The 15,488-nt window shown below is 38.7% G+C and overlaps 1 protein-coding gene across 2 annotated transcripts in view; it reads right to left on the bottom strand.

Annotated features, from left to right (window-relative positions):
* Window positions 1-8,650: 8,650 nt before the first annotated feature.
* TBX20 (T-box transcription factor 20) overlaps window positions 8,651-15,488 on the bottom strand; it is a 42,226-nt gene continuing 35,388 nt past the window's right edge. For both annotated transcript variants that reach the window (XM_039549796.1, XM_039549795.1), the window contains exon 8: window positions 8,651-14,380. In XM_039549796.1, the coding sequence (XP_039405730.1) occupies window positions 14,040-14,380 (341 nt within the window). In that variant the 3' untranslated portion in view covers window positions 8,651-14,039. The remainder of the gene's footprint in view (window positions 14,381-15,488) is intronic.

The raw sequence follows: 15,488 nt of genomic DNA, 5'->3' as shown, positions 1-15,488 counted from the left end.
AGAGTAAAAAAAAAAAATTATATCTTACCATCCATAATCCAAAAAGACATTTATGCCTGGATGCCATCCAACCAGTAAGTAGAAAACAAACAAACAAAACTATTGAGATAAAGACAAACCAGAGAAAAGCCTAATCAACTTAAGAAACCTAAGTAGCTATCCAATGCAGGCCAGCATGCTTTCATTCACCACGTGGATTTTGCACATGAGGACCTGGTATAAAATCTGGGAAAACATACCCGAGGCAGACTGTGTTACATATTGTGTATAGGGAAAAAAAAAAAGGGATATCGCTGCCTGAAAAACGTCCCAGGCAGTGAAATTGTGCAGCAGCGGCAGAAGAGGTTCCAGGCGAAAGAGTTGAGTTACCACTGTGTTACAGGGGCTTGAGGTCAGAGGAGAGGGGCCAGCGGGAATTTAGGCAATACCAGAGGTGGCATTTGGGGCACGTGGAAAATATTGCTTATGCAAATCTCTCTTTTTCCTCCTCCTGATTTTTCCCTCTCGCTGTTTACTCTCCCGCCTGCCTTGTCCCGGAGATGCCGAGCCCGCAGGCTCCCTGTGCCAGGGCAGCGGCTGCCGGGGCCCGGCGGGAGCCGCCGGCAGAGGGCACAGGGCGCCCGCGGGACGCGCGACCACGCTCCCTTCCGCGGAGGGGGGCGTGCGGCTCGCCCAGGTGGCATCTGCCTCACAGTTGTATAACCCAGAGACCATTAGTCGTCAATTAGGAACAAACAAACAGAAAAGTTCCTGTGTCTCCGTATGTTCAGGGTAGGCTGAGTGTTAGGGCGCAGGTGAGAAACTCGCTGGTGCCTGACAAGAAATCATGAGGGTGACTGCCCTCCATTTAGCGCAGCCCGCTCCATCCTCCCCTGCCGTGGCCTTTGCAGTGAGTCACTCCCTGAGAAAAGTTCCCTGATGGTGTCACCTGAGCTGGAAGCATTTCCCTGAGCTTTGAGGTTTCACGGCAAGGTTGCGCTGTGAGTGGACGGCTGGGCCAGGAATTGTGTGCTCATACACATGAACATCAGCGTGGCCATCAGCTGCAACACTCCTAAGCACGTCAGAGAAGGAGGCTTGTGGCACAGAGCAGTGCAAGCTGTTGGCCACAAGCAGAGCACACGAAAGGGAACCACGTCTCTACCTGTGAAACGAGGCTGGTGGGAAAAGGCAGGGCTGGGGCACCTCCATCCTTCAGCAGAACCAGCACTTCACAATGTGAGATCAGGTGGCACCCAGGGTACTGAGCAAGGGGATGTGGCCCTCAAAGCACTGATCTTGCACGTGCAAAAAGGCCTAAAGCTATCACAGCATACAAGCTACAGAAAAAGGTGTGAAAACTTGTATTGTCTCAGCCTTTACAGTAGTCAGGATTGCAATTTTACGTAAGAGGTGGAGTTTTCTCTTGGGATGGGGTTTTTTTTGTTTGTGGGGTTTTTTTTGCATCTAACAATAAAAGCTATGATGGAGTGGCAGTGTATAATACAGTAAAGATTAGATAGTCACATGAAGGAGGGTCTTAGGACCCCACATGGCCAAGAAATTCAGTGATAAGTGGATTTGTCAAAAGAAAGATCTGGTTCCTGGAAGCGGAAATGAGTTTCTAATTCAGACCAAATGATTTTCAGCTGGAAATAGAAAGAGGAAACTATATCAGAAGTTGAAAATAAAAAGTTACTTGATAGGTAATAAAGTGTTTTAGTATTTTAGTTGAAACTGATGTAAATTAGTAAGTTAACAAGGAGTGGTGATTAACCTGAGGACACAGTCAAATACTTTCAGTGAACATGACATTGTGTATTTACCCAAAATGCATGTGTGTTCTTGTTCTTCATTTAAATCAGCCCTTTATACTCCTCCAAATTTAATTTTTGCATTATCATTTAATTCTGAATTCATTTTCCCCTATTTTTCCAGTTCATCAGCCAACCAAAAACCATCCACAAGCCCATCTTTTTAGCGTCCTAAGGACTTTGTAAAGAGTGACAGGGAAAAGTCACTTTGCCATTACTGTTTATTTTTGTTATGTAACTGGAATAAATTATATTAGAAATAAACTTATTTGCTGACATAGCAATAACAGCAAAAGTTATTCTGTTTCCAGCCCCAAATATTAAAAAGAAAAAGAAAGAAAAAATAGAGTGTTCAAACAAGAATTATGAGGTGGTTTATTTATTACTATCCTGAATTTTGAAACAGATTTATTTCACCTTAGTTTCCTCTCACCTTTCTTCTTTTTAATGGAAGGTGGGCTTCTCATGAAATTCTGTTTCTCATGTCCATGCTTTTAATGAAAACACAAGGTGAAACAACACAAAACTCACAGTAAAATTACAAAAGAAAAAAAATCAGAGGATCCCTTGGAGAGGAAAAGGTTAGTTTCCCTAATGCTGAAGTGAAATGTTTTAGTCTTAAAATTAGATTATGGGGAATGCAGCCATCCCATATTAAAATTTAAAAGTAGTCTTATACCTTATAGCACTACGTGTGGATATCCGATACATGTGGGTCTGGGTGGAGCAAGAAGAACTAGTTTATAAGGTCCTGTATATATAAATAAGGAAATCCAGTTAAAACAGCTGAAACCACACTTGTGTTAAATGAACAAGCTCCCTGGTATGGTCCTTTCCATCACAAAGATGCATAATACCTATAGAATCAGGTTTATGCCACAACTTTTTCATGTTTAGGACTCATTGCTCTCTTTACTAGCAAAAGTGCAGACCATCACGTAACATTTTTGCAAAGGCTTGCTTTTTTTTTTTAAACTTGTGATTTCCTCACTAACTTAAAACATTTCATTCAAAAGCTAATTTTCAAAGTGACTTCACATGGAGAAATCTATTTTAAGGCATTGGTTAATTCAACATCAGTGAAGTGTGGAGAGAAACAAAAATGAAGTCATTGTTAATTTTAAAATTATTTATGTCATATTCAATGGTGGGGGAAATTTTGCAGACCTCTCTTTCTTTTCTCAATTTTTTTCCAACAGATTGGTGCACTTATTAATTCTTATGGCTTTCATTAGTTAAATGAAGATGATACACAGTTCTCTGTTTCCTTTTCTGGGGTCTTTTTCGTCTTCTCTGAATAATTTCTCCATCTGGATGCACGTTCAGCACTTGCCATGAATCCCAGATAAAGCAGAAATCCATTATTGTCGTCCCATTTGTTGTCTTTGTGTGTTTGGATAACTGGTTTAAGCCACAGTCGTGCAACTTATTTTATGTGGACATACTCCAGAACCAAAGCAGTAAACAGAGAATTAGCAGTGTATTCTAACACAAAATTTAGAATAAGCATTCGTATTTCCTGTATTTAGGCATGCTTATGCTGGTGCTTTTTAAAAGTTTTTTCAGTTAGAATCTGGTATAGCTGAAATTTGGATGTATGATCTGCTTTTCCTTCAGGTTACATGTTATGGAAACCTTCTTTCTAAGTTAGAGTTGTCTTTAACTGTACTGCAGTTTTGTTTACAGTCACATTGCACGTGTGACTTTTAGTATTCTTTTTTGTGGTTTGCAATTTCTCATGTGATTTTAGGTTTTAAAATGCCTGCCCTATTCTCGTGTTATCTTGCAGTGCATAGTCAGTGCAAAGTTTCATGCTTGGCACATAGAGCAATTCATCTCAAAATTACATGTTATTTGCTTAATTTGGTATTTCTATTTACACTAACTCTAAATACCCACTTGGATCTTATGATCAGCTTCCAATTTATTTCTACTGCTGCATCCGGACAGTTGCTATTTACGTCTTTCTGGATTTTCCAGTGTGTTCATTCTGCTGAAAGTGTCCATCTCATCACAGCTGCACTGCGGATTCACATTTCCAGAATGATACAAGTGTTAAAAATATTCTAAGCCATAAGTTTTTGTGTGTGTGAGAGAGACTTGTACATTGCAGATCTTAGGTTCTAGGCTCTTAGATCACTCAGGGAATCCACAGCCTTGAGCAGCTCTAGGCACAAGCTGACAAGGCACTTCCTCAGCATCAAATACACTCTGTGTGTTTATATGTTTGTGGGCAAGGTGGGGACAAACCAGTCCCAAACCTCCTGCCTGCTTTGCTGCCTATATCAAAGCTCTGAAGAGGAAAACATTTTGCTTTTGCTGTTGGAGAAGTTTTACATGCAGAATGGCAGCATCTGCTCTGGAGAGGGGGGGGGCACCACTTCCTGGCAGCGGTAAGGGCTTGCTGATCTGATGCTTCTCCATGTCATTTTACATTCTGACTTCTTTTATATCAAGACAGCTCGAACCCATTCCTTGAATTTTGGACAGCAAAATTCAGTTTTGCCTATATTGTAATGATGGCAACTCTGCCTTTGAGAGAAAAAAATGGACTATTTTGCAAAGCAAAAAAGAACGAAGCTCTGAAGAAGAGGATCCACAAACAAACATGTCCAAAACCCCACAAAGACAGAAAATAGTAAATTAACCTCTTTAGCTCACATGAGTTCTCTTATTATTGAGTTAGCAAATAAAAAGGAAGTATCCATGTGTTCTCTAACAGTTTGGCCAAGGTTGAAAGAACAGGAGAACAAAGGCATGATATTATGATATGGAGCAAAGGAGGCTTTAAAATAATTCAGGAACAAATGTTAAAGTGTTTCGGCTGGTCTCTGAGAAAAACCATAAAGCTTTCAAAATAACAAACACCATAGCAAAGACTTTCTGTACAGGACTCAGAAGCACGACTCTTACTAAAATTACTGCGAGCTGTGCATCTATCTCTGTAATGGCTTTGAAATCTCAGCCTATAATAGCCGTTGGTAGTCTTTTCCCTCATCAGTTATATAGGAAGGAAAACATTTCCTGGGACTGAAAGCACGAGTAGTTGTCCGTCCATAACTACTGAAATCATGCCAAGTTGTCTTAAGTGCTAGATAGGCTCTACAACACATACTAATTCATTTAATAACAACTCAGAAGTGTTTAAAGCCTTGTAAAGGAAATTATGGGGGCACAAGTGTTTGGCTTTTATATGTTCAGTCAAAAATGTACAAGATTCCTAGTGCTTTGTAAAATGAAGGAGCGAAGAAGGCCAAAGTCTTTAACCATCTGAAACAATCTAATAATCCTCTGGAAATGCACTGTTTGAGATGACTATGTTAACTGAAAATGGAGAGAACAAATAAACTGAAGCTGATAAATCCCCTGAGTACTACTAACTTATTTGTAATATCATGGGAGATGAGTAGTATGACTGGTGTCTCAAGTCTGAAAGCTATGATGTTCAGAGGGAAGGTAATTGAAGCCTGCCACTCCAAAGCCCTTGGTAGGTGTTCAGATATTATCAATGCAAATTTTACAGCCAACAATTTGCATCAAGAGAAAAAGTAATTCCTCCTTTGGCTGCCTTGGGATCAATCCATGAGAGAGCACAGGAAGAAATAATAATTGATTTGTGATGATTTATCAACCATGCCTTTAAGATAAACAGAAACTGTTCTCTCCCACACTTGACTTTTATACCAGAGTGAAGACCACTGAAGACCACAGAGTTGTTGTCTCAGAAAATCACGTGGGATTTTGAATAGAAAACCCCTCAATTGAAAGCAGTCCAATTTCAGCGACCCTATTAAACGCAGACTACCTGTTTAAGTATCACAACTTATTCCACCTCTGTGAGAACTCAAAGAGAGGGTAGTTTCTGATGACACCAAATACCTAAATGATTTAGTATTTATACTTAGAACTATATATGCATTGTCCCTAGAAGCTGACTGGAAGACAGTGCAGACTAGAAGTAAAGACATAGTGAACTTCTCCAGTTCCATATAATTGTTTTCACATCATTTAAGATGCCTTAAGACAGAGACCCAGGTAAAATCCCAAAAATCATTCTAGTTTGAGGTGACAAAGCCATATGAATGCATTGCCTTTGAAAGTGCAGATAACAGACTTGTGACACAGGTGACAGACAAAGATTTTTTGGTATGTACTTTGTTTCTATGACTCTCTCAGAACAGCTGACCGAAGTTAAGCGTCTAAATAGAGAAAAGCCACAGCTGTTCAAGGAACTGTATCACCTCCACCTTTTGGGGGGGGTTGTTTGTTCAAATATCATCAATTACAGAGTCAGTTGCAAGCATTTTCCCTTTTTTTAATTGGTCTTACTCTTTGAGCTATTCTACAGTTATTGGTAATTTAAACAAAGAGCTAGCTGAGTGCCCCTTGCATATCCGAAGGACAACCATTCAGCTCACCATCATTTCTGCAACCACCCTTCTCCAAACACAAGAGAACACAGACTTTTGAAGGGGGTACTCATGGAGTTTGTGAAAACACGACTCAAACCCCGGAGATTCTCTAGGACAAAAAACCCTGAAGCCACTCAAAATTGCTGCATATATTCCTGGAAGGCTTCACAATGGGAATAAAAACAATTCAAAGTCAATCAAGAGGCAAAAGTTGTAGAGAATGGTTGCTTGATTTTAATTCATCAAATTAGTTAGGCAATGTGGTTCCTGCAATAGACCTACTTTCCATCCTAAAAAACCTTAAAATACTGAATTTTGATGCGTCTGCCTGTCAAATTATATTTTATATTAACAGAGCTAAAAATGCTGCAGTGGTGATATATCTAACACTCTCTGCATTGGGAGAAATTATTATCCTGCTCTTCAAAAAAACCTCTCTGTCCTACTTTTCTGGTAGGCATCCCCATAGGTTTTTCTTGGTCCCTCTGGTTATTACCCTGGAGAACAAGGACCAGCTTCTGTATTGCCTGCAAAAGTCCCTAGAGCTTCACTGACCAACCCTGATATCAATGATTAACTTTAATAAAGATCTTGAACATTAGACCACTGGCAGTTTAATTTTTATAGTTATCATTAGTGATTATTCTTAGTTTATATATATATTGAACTGTTGGTGTATGATCTAAGTATTTTATGTGTATTTGAAATGACCTTGATTCAAAATATTGTTTATTGCTCTGTATTTCAAGCATACCATTAAATCAGTACATTCATTGTGCTCCTGCACAGGAAGTTTAGAAAATAGCATTCTCCAAATAATTTGTTTTCTGCATGCTTATCTCCAAGATAGGTAATTTGGATATAAATCAGTTTTCTAAATGTGAAACACAAGGCAGCCTACAGCCATCATGACTACTCATCGGTCTCTTCAAAGTAACCCTACTGCGAGACAGTTCAGAATCTTCATTTTGTTTAATCCCCTGGTTTCTCTTTGGACAATAGCAAATAAAGGCTCCAACTACAGAGGTGTTTGTTGCACAGACAACTTGTTCCCAAAGGTCTTGATTCTGCAAAGCACAAGGAGTTTTGCTGTTGCAGAGCCACTGCAATGCTTAAGCTCTGATGTAACTTCAAGCAAGCAAACCTGCTGATTTCAATGGGACCATTGGCATAAGTATGACTTGACCGAGTGTACAACCAATAGTTCTGGTTCAGGAAAGTGCCAATGCACACGCCTGGTGTTACTTGTAATCAAGAAAGCCCCCTTAGCCTCAGGTTAAGCAAAAGACTTTCACAGCATTGAATATCCATGAGAGAATGCAGGTGTTTTGCTACTAAGATGCCATAAAAATATAATACAGAGACAAAAGGCATCATACAGAGTTACCAACTCAGCGATCTATCCTAATTTTCATATATTCCAAATGTTAATGAGATACATTAATGCATAGTTGCAACTCAGCATAGTTAAAGGTAGATTTGAATTACCTGAGGCTGTTATCTCCTTACATTCACAAACCAAGACAATGCTAATGCTGCTACTGCTGCTGCTGCTGCCACCATTGCTTGGCACCTCACAGCTCTTCTATCCCACTGAGCTTCTTTGCAAACCAGGGATCTTGTGACCTAGTTGCAAAAGACCCAGCAGCTGATCTCAATTTGAAAACAAGATAAACTACAGGTGCATAACAAAAACTTTTGGAGCAACATGAGAATTTTGTCAGAAGCTGCTTTAAGGGGTGGCTCTCATAGGAAGCTTGGAAGTGCCTCAAGAGATCATTTGATTATCCTAAGGCAAGATTAGCTTTAATCACAACATTCTTGACTAGTGCATGTTCAACCTGTTCTAAAAGACCTTGAATGATAGGTATTCCTCCTTATATTCTCTGGGTAATCCTGTACTGTGCTTCACTATCCTTCCTCTTTGAATACCTTAGATAGAGTCTTAGGTAACTCTCGCTTGCTTTAATGTATGCTATTACAATTGAAATAAAATCCTATTAAATAAAAAGCCTGCAGCAGTTATGGAGAGGAATTTATTCCTCACTTCTTCACATTCTTCACTTCTCCTGACTTAACAGCCCTAATTACATTCTCTTCTTACACTGTGTTTCCTAGGTCTGTATTTACTGTCTTGGGGACCCTGAGAACCCCATATTTCAGCCATTTATTTGGGTTTTGCTGGCAAACCCAGTAATTTTTGTGAATATGATTGCAAAGCATTTTGAAAAAAAAAATTGTGTAACTCCATGCAAACTACAATTGTATTTAACTACAGTACAATTATCACTCCATATGAATCCAAGACTTGGACCACCTTTTGTAGATGAGCAGCCCTAAAGAATTTTGTATACTCTCGGAAACATCTGTGACTGGTTCCACTGCCCTCAGCAACTTGATTAGAGAAAAAAAAAAAACAGAAGCAGAAAGATTTGGCTAAATAAGAATGATATATCAAAACACCCAATATTTTAATGAAAGAAACTGCATATCCACACATTTGCACTTCTGTACAGTTTTTGTGATATATATATAATTTTAAGCTGTTTACAAATAACATTTAATGCTTCAAATATTACATAATGTTGATATTATATTTCTAGCAGAAATAAATATATTGCACTTAAAAAGAAACTTTTCATTAGATGTTGCTTCATAGTTTATGTTCACAACTTTTTTTTCCATAAAAAGATTTCCCTCTACCCCCACCCCATACACACAAACACACACTTCAGTACATGGTGAATGTGCTCACGCAATGCATTATAAACAACAAAGTCAACACAGCAAACAGAAGAACTGTGGTACATTCTGTTAAAGAGGTTTCATCCAGTTTTTTACCTTCCTTACTTTTAAACCAAACCTTTCCTCATGTTTCTGAAGGTACAATAAAAAAAAAAAGATTGTTTAAATGTGCTAAAGGTAAAATACAGCAAACTGTATTTTTTGTCCTTAAACTATCATAAAAAGTTACTTCAGAGCTTATTTAATTCACTGCTTAGTTTTCTCTTAAAAAGATAAAATAAAGAAAAAGAAGTTGTCATTTGATAATCTAGAGATTATATGCAAGGACATTTGATTACAGAGTAATACATAAATCCTCTGGCCAGCAAGTAGGTGTTTAGTAAAGAAACCGCATCTCCTGCAGCAGAAAGTGCTCTGCAAAGAATAGTGAGAATAAAGTCTCACTAAAACCAAAGTTAATCTTGCAGTGAGTGAATGTCATCCCCCTGGAGATGATGAGTATACGCACTGTGGCCACAACTTCCTCAGGACAAGAAGCCAAAACTGTTACACTGATCTCACTGTTGCTTTTACCCTTATCTAGGAGTAAATTCCCACAATTTGTATTAACTTACACTTTTGAAAATCATCCCAAGTTTTTGCAGTAATTTCCATTGATATTTCTGTTTCTGCGTAGTACACACGCATAAAGAGGATGTACTGTATAATCAAGTTGCCAGCCCAAATGCTTTTCAGTTGAAAAAGGTTCATTTTCAAGTGCCAGTTAGTGTTTGCTGGACGTTGGAAATGGCAAGTTCTTCCTACATGTGTACATGTTCATGCAGTGTCCCCGCCTTCGTGGATAAAATAGGCTGTGAGAAATTCTGCAATTGCATTCTGAAGGTTGTAGTGCCAAGCCTGTTAGCTACCATACAACTTACCATCCTTGAACTCATGAAGAAGGATTTCCATTAGGAACTCTATCTACTTAGACTATGCTTGTTTTTCAGTTTATACCCAGAAGAGTATGACTGAAACCCAGTGGCATTGATTTGGTATCTTTGACAGTGCCTCAGGCCATATAAAGCAATGCTGCAAACTAAGGAGCTAAATTAAAAATGGGGGGTTTTATGTTTAGATTCTCAGGGCTCCAAAAGTAGAAGAAAAAAAAATTCAGACAAATACATCCAAACCGGTTTTGTTAATATATGAGATGCTTTTGTTGGATTAAAGACTGGAGGGCGATGACAATCTATAGATAAAACAGTAATTCAAAAAAACCACAAAAATACTTGTAACACTTCTGAGGAAAATTTTATCATTCTCTTTGAAAAGCATATTCAGGCATGTTCTCTCCATTCTTCTTAAAAAGAGACAAACAGCCCCCCTCCAAAAAAAAAAACCCAAACAAAATCAAACATAAACCAGCTCCATTTTTATGAGCCAAGAAAAAAAGCTCATAAAGGTGAAGAGCACTTCTCATGGGATATAAAATGTGAATTGTATTTGGAGTATAAATTCTAGATTATATTTGGCATTCCTAGCCCATCGACCAACAACAGATGTTCTGTCCTGAAAGTGATACAATTTTGACAGCAGTACAGCAAGTCCTTAAATAAATTACTGGGTTAATGTCAAAGTGATAGAGATAATTTAATTTTTTTTTCTTTTTTTTTTTAGCAAAAGTGATTTCACTCTTTAACCAGTTAATTACAAATTTGCATTCATTTTCTGCCAGTTGTGAGTTCAGTGCAAAAGCTGATTTGTACTTGGGCTTTAATCTTTTCTGTAGTGTTCCTATATTGTTGCTGTCATTGAAGTCACTGTTCTTACTGTGAGACTTCATTTTTAGATGACAATGTGGAATGAAATCCTGCCCCTGTTACAGTCAATAAATTTCCATTTGACTTCAGTTGGGCCAGAATTTTATTCCTGGAATCGCTCCCATGCTTCCCCAGGCCCACAGGAAGGTGAGAGGGACGGGGAGCAGAAACACTGCAAGGTGGCAAGACCTCTTCACTGGACGTCCTGTGACCTCTGTGAACTTAATCCCTTAAACCTCAAATCTATGCAACTGGTTTTGTAGGTAGGTCTGGGAGGGCAAAGAAGAGGAAATGAGGAACGGGCCTACCTATTCATCTCATTCCTGGGGAAGGCTGTGACAAGCTGCCTTCATTCCCTTGCTTGGGACCTGCCTGTGATTCTGCATTAGTGGGGAACCCAATCGATTTCTGCTGCAAAGGAATGAAACCATCAGAGAGCAACACAAGGAGGGATGAGCACACTGAGAGAGATTTGGTCTGACTGGAAAAATCAAGCTGTGGATTTTTCTGCAGATAGTTCTGCATCATATATAATACAAAATTCATCAGAGAGAATTTGGATGAGGAGTTGGCTCTATCATGTTTTTATATCGAGACAGCCTACTGCCATGTTTTCTCAGATATGAATCCCACTTCATTTGTAGTGGAAAGCACTTTTCTTTCATTTAATATTTTTGTAAATGAAGTCAAAATCCACTTTCATTCTCCAGAAGCGGCCTGGAGAATTTTCTCTGAAACAGTATCGGGGCATTTCTGCATGCCAAATATTGGTATTCTCAGAGCAGGGACTGGGACAGGGCTGAAAAGATTGTAGAGTTTATTTCTCTGAATTAGCTTCATGAAGGAAGGTCATGTATGAGTAGCCTTTATGTCACATGATGACCATGCCTAAATCAGCCCTCCTGTTTCAAACTTGTTTCTGGAGTCATGTAAAAGTTGCCAACTCACTTGACCCTTTCCTGATGGAAGTTATCGGCAGTAAAGCTACTGGCTTGAATTCTGAACCTAACCATATCCTCTGCAACTCCAGATAAGTTAATAAACCTGCAGAAGGAACCAGATAAGAGAAACTGAATCTCCCCACAGGCTTTAGCGCATGTCATCCTAGGGTTTTCGTACAACTCTAATAGAAGTCAAGCAACGGAAGAGAAAACTTTCTTCCAAACCTCTTCTGTAATTTTTGTTCCTATAGAGTCATATGTACTTGAAGAATTACATTCCTTTAGGGTAAGTATCACCTAATTTCCTGAAAAATAGGGGGTTTATACCAAAACCAGTTATAAGTAGACACAACCTTGCAACATGCACTTTTCCTGTGAATCTGAGAGCCTACAGCAAAATCTAATATTTGGGTATACCAAGACAAATTCAGTGTCTGATTCTGAGCCATTTAAATACCACAACGCTTGGCCTGTTATATTAATTTATGGAACTCCTTGTAGCAGGTCTGAACCCAGAAATTGTAAATAAATGTTCCTTTTTCTTTACATACAGAACACAGGAGTTGCAAATTGGCCCAGGTCATTTTTCATCAGCAGGTCCAACAGTGATTAATGGGGAATTAGGGTGATATTGCAGATAACTTCATTGAAAAGGTGATTGAAATGGCCAACTTGAGAAGATTTCGAATTCAGCTACTAGAAAATACATAGTGATGGTCCTTTTCTGTGGGATGCATGTGCCTTGCCTTGCACTTTGCAGAGATGGGAGTAGGTGACTCAGTGTACCGCACTCTGCTTTTTACCATATGACACCAACACAGAATGGTCAAAAGTAGAGGAGAATAGAGGGAAATAACTCTGTTTTGTGTTCCAGCTCTACAGAGATCTGTAATATATGAGATTATATGTGCTAGTTCTTTTTGGCCAGTACGTGTGTTATCATCCACAGCTTGGATGCAACTCGACACAGAAACTCTGTGTCGACTTGTTATTTACAGTGGAATCCCAGCTCTTGCCACACGGAAAACCAACATCACACTGGTACTGTTTCCAGCAGTGCAGAGGATTCATGCTAGCTCTCTGCAGATGTCATTATTTTCTTATGCCTCTATAGCTCCTCCATTGTATCAGACACAACATACAAGAAAAAGAGGACAGTACTTTGAATGAGAACCCCAAATACTAACTGAAGAGAAGTCAGACATGAATTTAAAAAAAAAAAATTGTGTGAAGTTCTGTATTGATATTTTCCTAAGGAAACTCCACCATTCTTGTGGGACATGGAGAAACTGGTAGTACAACCCTCATTTTCCTGGCCAAGGAGCTTGTATAATAAAAGCCATGACCAAACCCAAGAAAATCCAAACAAGCAGAAAGATACTCCAATGCCACTCATACCAGTCCATTAATTATAGTTTGATCCAGAGAGTCTATAGACTGATCTAGCCTGAAATTGGGTTAACTTGGCACACACGTGCAGCTAGAAACAGGTCTTCAGTGGCAAGCACAGCAGCAAACAAGCACTGTTTTAAAATTTGAAATCTTGGGTTTCTAAGTTTAAGTAACAGATTTTTCCAAATCAGAATTTTTCTTCATTATACCTTAACCAACAGTTAAATTGCTCCTCCTCGGATATAGGACAAACTTCCTTTTAGACTGAAGGCCAGAATACATTATTACTACTACAGTCCTGTAACACAGTTCTTTTTTTGGAACCGATAAGTGTTTTGTGAAAGAAACAAACAAAGAAAGAAAGACTTGTTAATAATGTTCTCTTTGTGATTATAGTAGCAACTAAGGAATACTGGTTTTGGTGAATATAAGCCAGTCTTAAAAAGGACAGTGGTCTTCTCCACTTTGTCCCATTTTCAGCAAATGTATGCTGAGATAGCCTAAAACATGCTCAAAGTTATAGCAATACATTTTTCTGTTTAGATGCTCATCAGTCACAAGAAGAGATGAAGATGAGTAATAGTATTGCCTTTTTCAGAATTCATCTAGCATATGAAAAAAGACCTATAGACAAGTAGTTTGTACACTGCTGCTTAAAGATAATCTCTTTCCGCTAGATATAATGCACCTTTGGAACAAGCTGCACGTGACCAAAGATCCTGGGGACTTTGGGATCCATTTTGGCTGTGTTACACATAGATCTGTTAGCAGCTCCAAGCTGCATGCTCTCTTCTTGTGATCCCTCAAAAGAGGAATCTATATCCACAATGCATTTTCTTAACTGGTTTGTTACGAGTTCAGCACTCCTGCCACAGGCCTTTCAGGAAGGTCCCTTGTATTTTTCATAGCAAACTTGCACATTTAAAATCTTGTGTTCCACTTCTCTTACATCACTCATACAAACGGTGTCATCACTGCGGAGGAGTGACGCAGTCCTTGGATAGCTGCATAAGGACCCTGCTGAAAATAATGGTGGTACCTTGGCATGTGGAAAGATGGGAAAGTGGGGCCACTGCCTTGCATGGAGCTGGCTATAGCAGAGGGTGTAAGAGGCATCCCCAGGCGGCTGTACGGAGGCAGAGATCCTTGGATCGGATGAGGAATGGGTGTAGCTATGGATGCAGTGCTGGTACCCAGGGCACTCAAAGACTGTGGATGCTGAAATCCCGGGAAACTGGTTGAAGAGGAAACCCAGGAACTGAGAGACAGGTTATCAGATGTTGTAAAGGCTGACCCTGCAAGCAAAGAGAAAGAAGACCTAACATTGGCACTGCGACACACAAAGCTGGGAAAGTAGCAAAAAAGGAGAAAATGAGTCTTTCACAGCAAGCCTGGTTTCAATGACCGGTTGTCACTGGAAATACTTCCCAAATACTTCCGTCTTTAAAATGTTATTTGCTGGTTGCTGTCCTTTATCGCTACATCTTAGACAAATTTCCATTTTCAGAAGCTGTTTGCAGTGGTTCAACAGTAAAATCAGCTTTGCACATCGAATATTTTAGGTATTAAACACTGAAGCATCTTGTAATGGTGCCACTAAATACTGAAATATCTACTCTGACATGGTAGCTCACTGAATTACATCCCTGCTTAGAAGACATGCTTGTAGATTTTTACATCAGATCCTTAGTAGAACTGTTTTGTTTTGGTTTTTTCCCTAAAATTTCAGTATGGCAAAAAATGCAGAAGAATGTAATTTGCACTACAAGTTTTCCTTTTTTTTTATCCCAGTAAAACTTGTCAACACTACATCTTTCCAGTCAACCTGATTCTTTCTATAATATAGAACAAAAAATTATAAAAACATAAATGTCAAAGTATTTGTTGTTTTTCCAATTGTGTACAATATTCTAATAAACAACACTAGTGCTAATTCATAGTAAGAGATGCAGAACATGCTCTGAAGGTAATTATCTACTTTGGATCAAATGGAGGTGTTCTGTTTGTCATTTTGTTTTGGGCTTGTTTAATCTGAAAAGTTCCAAAAATTATTTCCACAAATCTTTCAACTCTTTAAAATACTTTTTTTCTAAAGATTGAAGAAACATTAAAAAAAAAAAAGAAAAATGGTTTCTTGAGAACTAATTACTTATTTCATGTTGACAGTAAAATTTTGGGGAAATGATAATTTGTTGGGATAATTACACATGGTCATTTTCAAATCTGATGATTCTTTTGCCCTTCATCTCTGTAGTTCCTCTATGCATCTGGTCATCATTATATGTCTGATTTCTAGAAATGGGGAATACAATAAAATGCTGTAAATAAACTCTTTGTATTCCTCTTCAAACAATAACTTAACTCTTGTGTCTTATGTATTTTCTTACTTGACCAACTTTCTTA

Source organism: Corvus cornix, chromosome 2 (assembly GCF_000738735.6).
Source record: "Corvus cornix cornix isolate S_Up_H32 chromosome 2, ASM73873v5, whole genome shotgun sequence".
In the NCBI taxonomy this organism is placed as follows: domain Eukaryota; kingdom Metazoa; phylum Chordata; class Aves; order Passeriformes; family Corvidae; genus Corvus; species Corvus cornix.
This window is presented reverse-complemented; position numbering and strand designations above follow the sequence as displayed.